The 6,516-nt window shown below is 44.6% G+C and overlaps 1 protein-coding gene across 5 annotated transcripts in view; it reads right to left on the bottom strand.

Annotated features, from left to right (window-relative positions):
* LOC104848110 (sodium/glucose cotransporter 1) overlaps positions 1-6,090 on the bottom strand; it is a 58,282-nt gene extending 52,192 nt beyond the window's left edge. For 4 of the 5 annotated variants that reach the window (XM_010603887.1, XM_010603888.1, XM_010603889.1 and 1 more), the window contains exons 1-2: positions 5,918-6,090; positions 4,902-4,970 (exon numbers count right to left, since the gene is read on the bottom strand). In XM_010603887.1, coding sequence (XP_010602189.1) covers positions 4,902-4,970; positions 5,918-6,043 — 195 coding nt within the window. In that variant the 5' untranslated portion in view covers positions 6,044-6,090. The remainder of the gene's footprint in view (positions 1-4,901; positions 4,971-5,917) is intronic. The other variant, XM_010603890.1, reaches the window with a different exon arrangement.
* Between the last annotated feature and the right edge of the window lie 426 nt (positions 6,091-6,516).

The raw sequence follows: 6,516 nt of genomic DNA, 5'->3' as shown, positions 1-6,516 counted from the left end.
ATATATATATATAATCTCTAGAATTTTATGTGTATATTTTACATTTGTGTGCATACATGCTCATATACGCATGGGAGTGATTCTGGTAGTTTATACAGTAAAATACTTCTGGGAACTGAAATCATGGTTACAGGGGTGGAGTAAAGGGAAAATTTTGAGTTCTTTACTTGAATAGTAACACCGGGCACATGCATGCATCTGTGATTTATAACCAATATGTATTACTCTGAAAATCAAAAAAATCCTAACAGCATTTAAAAGGAACAAAATACTTCCTAAAGCCATAATCACTTTGGAATGGAACAGAAGTATCCAGTCCATTTAAAATGACAATCCAGGGCCTGGGATTTAGTGTAGTGGCACTGCGCTTGTCTTGCAAGTGTAAGGTCCTGAGTTCAATCCCCAGTACTGGGGAAAGAAAGAAAGAAAGAAAGAAAGAAAAGACAATTCAACTATTATGCTGTTGATATCAGACATGTTTAAAACCAAGTTATCCAGACAGGCCGAAAATAACAAAGCTTTTAGGTAAATGAAGAAGAAAAACAAAACTGCATTGACAATGACAACACAAAATAAAGTAGCATACAAGACCAAAAGCAATAAGAAAGACAAAGAAGTTTTTTTTTTTACAAAAAGCCATACAGGCAAAATGCACAAATAAAATGCGGCGAACATGTACCAAACTTCTCAGAAGTGACAAACAAGAGGCAAAGAAGTCTCAGAGAAGGCATGTGACAAGTACTCAAGTGGTGGCAATTATTTTTACTATTAAGAAAGATGACTACATGCGAAATGATCTGATAGCACGGAGCTCAGTGAAATGTCCATGTAATATAATACTGTGCAGCATGTAAATATAAACTACCTGTATCTATGTTTATAGGCCTCAAAATATGTTTTCAGTGCATTAGTACCTGGAAAGGTAATGTGTAAAATCATCGTCGATTCAGAAACAATTAATAACCATTGCCAAGTATAAGCCAAGTACTGTTCTAGGTGTTAGAATTGGTGAGTAAAGCAAACAAAAGTGAAATCACTGCCCTCGCGAAGCTAACATTCTGATGGAAGAAAAGAAACAATAAACAATAAACAATAAATTGTGGGATTATTTTATAGTATAATAGTGATAAATACTACAGAGAGAAATAAAGGTGAAAATGTGGATAGGAATACCTGAATATTTGTAATATGGTGGTCAGTGTAGACTGTCCTGAGAAAAGAGCTGAGGAATACCAGAAGAATTGTGGCTGTAAAGTGTGGGAATGTGTGGGTAGAGCATCCACACAGAAACAGCAGCAGGTGCAAAGGCCCTACAGGAGAAGAGTATGAGGTGAGAACTTATGGACATCGTCTGAGCTGGATATGGTGCCCTAAGAGGCAAGTCCCAAGGAGGAAATAGAGTAAGATAATCTGTGGTCTACTGTAGGACTTTTTAACTGCTGAGCCTTGATTCTGGATAAGATGGGAACCCTGGAGGGTCTAAGCAGAGAACTGTTCTCATCCGATTCGAGTTTTAACAGACTCCTGTTAGCTGCTTTTTTTGAGACTAGATATAGAGGAGCAAACTTGAAAGGAGGGAGCTCAAAGAAGAGGATAGTAGAATTAATCTAGTCTAGAGATGACGACAGCATGGGGCTGGAGATGGAATGCATGAGAAGTTGTCAGACGCTAGATATAGGTTTTAGGTTGAGTCGCAAGATTTCCTGATGGATTGTACATTTGAAAGAAAAAGAAAGGCTTAAGATGACATCAAGTTTTAGAGAGACAGCAGCAGGTGCAAAGGCCCTGCGGAAGAAGTATGATTTTAGAGGCTATGTTAGGCTGGGCAAGATGATTGAGCACAGACCACAAGAATACGTGCTGTTATTGGGGTCCCTGACAAGAGCCATTGATATTCATCAGATATTTGCCAATTGAATAAAAACTATAAAAGAAAGTGGTGAAATTATTCTTACGTTCCAACTAGCTTTAATACCACCATAATATATTTTATTCATTAGGCAGTAATTCTAATGAAAAAATTAACATATCAAAATATATGCAAACATTTAGAGGTTAAAGCATATTAATGTCTTCTGAAAATTGTTATGTGTCCTGTCACAATTAGACAAGGAAACATGGGCTGCAGATCTCTGCCTTCTTGGGTACAGAAAACATCTCTTTAAGGCCTCAGTGTGATGCAGACCAAATGCGGACTTCACGGACAAGGAGGAGATGGTATCGCTAGGATCTTTCACCAAGAAATATAGTAAGTAGGAGGCCCAGCGCAAACAGTTCTTTGCTGCACCAATCTCTTCCTAAACAGAGTTTATAAAAAAGAAAATTAGGGAGGGCAGGGAAATGGGGGAAAAATCAGAACCAAGATGGGTTACGTAAAGGTGCAAATTTCCAACAGTGAATGCCATTATATTGTAGACTGTAAATGTACCAATAAAATTAATTAAAAAAAGAAAATTAAAGCATAATTCAGAGTTAAAGAAAGCTTTCCCCTGTACCTCCCGGATAACAGAAACAGGGCTGTTTCTTTCAGGTTGTTTGATCCATCAGAGGTAACGACTCTGCTCTCCTCTTTTCCTTGTGTCTTAGTCATTTCCCTCATCGCAGAGACACAATATCCAACACTCACAAACTGAAGGAGGAGAGGTTTATTTTGATTCATGGTTGCAGTCCATGCTTGGCTGGCTCGAAAGCAGAAACAGCACAGTGGAGGGGCCTGGTCACAGCAAAGCTGCTCATATCATGGTGGCCAGAAATCAGAGAGAGAAGGGAAGAGCGGGGGAGGGAGCTATTTCCTTCCGGGTCATAACCCCGGTGACCTGCCTCCAACCTGTGCCACTTCCTAGCAGTAAATAATCCAATCACCTTCCATACATGAGGTTGTGGGGGGCCATCTTAGATCTAAAGCATGGCACCTTAGACTCTAGGCACTTGCTCCGCCTGAAACAAGACTTCTCTCTATGACATATTATTGTGATGTGAAAAACGGAGGCAGGAGGTAGCCAAGGAAAAGGCTTCAGAAAGAAGGGAAGGCTGACCTGCCTTGAAGCCTGCATAAGGTAACCAATGAAACAGCTGCATAGAAAGGGAAGGCCCACCTTGTATGTAGCCTGCTTTCTGTCATTAGATTACCTTCTGAGTTAAACAGGACCAGGACATCCACATTTAAATACAATGGAAACAGGTAACCAGGTAATTTAGCTTATACAAGGTAAGTCCCCCTCCCAGGCCCAGTGGTCTTCTGCAAGCCTTGGCCAACTCAACCCTAATAACCAAGTCACTGACGATGCAGATTTAATCTTCCTGTAGCCTTTGTATGCCCTTATAGTTCCTCTAAGGAGCTGAGTCAAGCCAGTCATTGTCTGGAGTAGTACTGTGACAGTTAACTGTGGTGTCAACTTCAATAAGAAGTGCCTAGCTGATTGGTTTATCCCAGGTCTGGGTGTGTCTGGAACGTGGACTTGCTGAGGAGGTCAGACCTACCCTGGGTGGGTAGTACCAGCCAATAGGCTTGTATCCTGGATGGAATAAAAAGGGAAAGAGGGACGTCTTGCTTCTTCTTTGGAGGAGGAGCTCCGGCCTTCACCATCACCTTCAGATGTCAGTCTCTAGGCTTCCAGGGCAGAGTTTTTAGCCTTCCAACATAAGACCCTTTGGCTTCCTGGTACAGACCAACATGGGACTCGGCAATGAGCCCCAGGCCTTTGACTTTTGATGGGATCCTCTGGCTTTCCAGTGTGCTGATACCCTTTATGTATTCTTCCACACCCAACTTCGGGTGGCTAGTATAAGCCTACCTTGTAAATCTTTTATATATATATAATTTGTTCCTCTAGCAAACCCTAACAGATACACATACTTCAGCCCAAACCTGCCATCCCACTCCAAACAGTAAGGCTTAAAACCTTCAGCACCAAATCTCCTCAGTGCTGCGAGCTCTCCTCACTGGCCTGCTCCCAAAATATACAGTATATTTTGTCTTCTTTCTCTCAAGTAACTCACTCTTGGGTGACTCATTCTTGCTACTCTTGTTTAGGACGTCCAAGAACCTGGACAAGACCCTCCAACCTGGTAACAAAACCAAATCCTTTCCATAAGCCTGGCTAATATTTGAGGACAGAGAATAAATGATTAAACGAGAGCCCGAGTTTTGCTCGATTCCTAGATGTACCTCGGATTCCTGTGTGGGAAATGCATGCATATTTTTGTACATAGGAAATTACAACGTGGCCCTTGTTCAAGCCTGGCATGAGTGCCCATATTCTTTTGTTCCCTGCCGCACCCACCCCAAGATACAGGGCTGTGGATGGCCAGCTGCCTCTGTGGTCTGGATTTTGCATCCCTCTTATTGTACAGAATCGTTTTGTATACTCAGTAAATTATTTAACAACAACTGCAACAAAAACGTTCTTACTTTCCTGCCTTTCTGTATGGAGCATCAGGCTTCACCTCCATGCTTTGGCACAGGCTGTCCCTCTGCCTGGAATGCCCTCACACTCAGCTTACCTGGAAAACACGCTGCCTGCCAGGCCCGCTCACACAATCCCACCTCTGTAAGACCTTTCCTGCGGTGCTCTACCCAGTAAACCCAAGGTTACCTGTCGCATGCACTTCTAGTCCTGCACTCTAATCCTGTGCTCTGCCGTTCCACACAGTAGGGCTGTCTATTTTCCTCTATGTCCCGGGGCCTAGAACAACGCTTTGTTGAACAAAACTACCCAATAAATGGTCAACTAAACAGAGTTGAATAGAAACATTTAGATAAGAAAATACTTAAGAGTCGAGGGAACTACTGATTACATTTAGCAACTTCAAATTATTTGGGTGTGAGACATCTAAACCAACAAGGCAGCGAACACAAACTTCCTCCCCCAGGTGGATTGCCGTATGCGAGGCTTACTCACCAGCCACCACGGCAGATTTTGGTCAGCTAGGAAGAAACCTTTCACTGTTGAACGATCTCTTGATAAAGCCTAAAACAAAACCAAAAACACTCTAAATGGAGCACAAGAAACCAGACTGCTCCTCAGGCAACGTGCCTTAAACATTCATTCATTTATTTACCAAACCCATTCTTGCCCCTCCTTCTCTCTCTTTCTCTCCCCGCTCTCCCTCCTCGCTCGTGCTGCAGGGATTGAACCCTCAGGCACAGCAGAACTGGGCTGAAATCCCAGGGTGGCTGGAGCAAGGATGCCCCTCTCTCCTCAGTGGCCTCGGGGGCTAAGACCGCCAGCCCCCAGCCTCTGAGGGCGACACCTTGCCCGGCACCGCTGCGACCTTGTCTCCTCCCTCAAAGATGATGTCCGCCCCTCCCTGCCCAGCCTCGGGCCCCCCACAGCCGGGCCCGCCCAGGCGGAGGAGGCGGCGCCAGTGAGAGGGTCCATCTTGGGGTCCCCCGCTGCCTCCACCACTAGGTGGCGTCGCCTTGGGAAGAGCTTTTTCCGAGCCCTCTCCGGCGGCTCTGAACTGAGGACCGTTACAGCCTGGCCCATAGAATCCCAGCGACGCCATAGTGGGGACAGCCTGCTAGACTCAATTTATTAAAAATATTTTCCATATTAATGGTTGAATCTGCAGATGCGGAACTCCCAAATAGGGAGGGGCAGACTGTTATTAACGACGTGGTTGGATTACCAGTATCGTCTTGGTTATCATAACAAGGACTCCTTATGTTCCAGGCAGTGGGTAGGCATAGGAGCATTTGATCCATTTGATTATTTGGGGGTTAGCAGGGCATGTGTATGTGTGTGATTCTTGGCTGGAAGGGTAGGGAGTAGCTAAGCACAGAGTAGAGTAATCGCCTCTGAGGGCTGTGCCTAAGCAGAGGCCAGGATGCAAAGTGGGGACCAGGTAATGGCCCGGAGGAGTCAAACCCACCCAAGTCTCAACTCTGCCCACCCATACCCTGGGCCATCCATACCCGTAGGCCAATGTACAAGACCAGCAGGAGGTACACAGACATAACCAGTGTATCCTTCCAGGTGTAGGTACCAAGGCCCGTTGCACTCCAATTCCAGAAGTGATCATGGTTCCCAGAGAGGTCCATTGGTGAAGTTTCTGGATCAGTTAGGTGGTAATAGCTCCAGCGGTAGTTTGCAGGGCATTCTGGGAAGGGCCACAGGGAATTCTGGGAAAGGGCGGTGGACCAGTCTTTAGGGGACAGTGGCCCCCAGCTTTATTTCCAGCTCTGATTTGCGAAGCATCCTGAGAAGGGCCAACAGGCTGTGAAGAACTTACCCAGCCTGGAGTTGGTCTGATAATGCCAGAAAATGTTAAGCAGCTCTTGGTAAGCTAGGCCAGGCTGGATGCTGGCCCTCTAGCCACAATCCTGTCATGTTTAGCTAAAGGTTGGAGGTGGGAGGGAGTAAGCTAAGATTGTAACAGGATCGGTAAGGTGTCTTTCAAACTCATACTGGGAACTGGAGCATAGGAAAGGGCTAACACTGCTCCTGTCTTTGCTTACAAATTTGGAAATTTGGCATTGATTTTGGTTAAAATATTGCTCTAGAATATATATAT

Source organism: Fukomys damarensis, unplaced genomic scaffold, assembly GCF_012274545.1.
Source record: "Fukomys damarensis isolate Sample0158 unplaced genomic scaffold, DMR_v1.0_HiC HiC_scaffold_12, whole genome shotgun sequence".
In the NCBI taxonomy this organism is placed as follows: Eukaryota; Metazoa; Chordata; class Mammalia; order Rodentia; family Bathyergidae; genus Fukomys; species Fukomys damarensis.
Note: the sequence above shows the minus strand (reverse complement) of the source record. Positions and strands in the feature narration are given on the sequence as shown.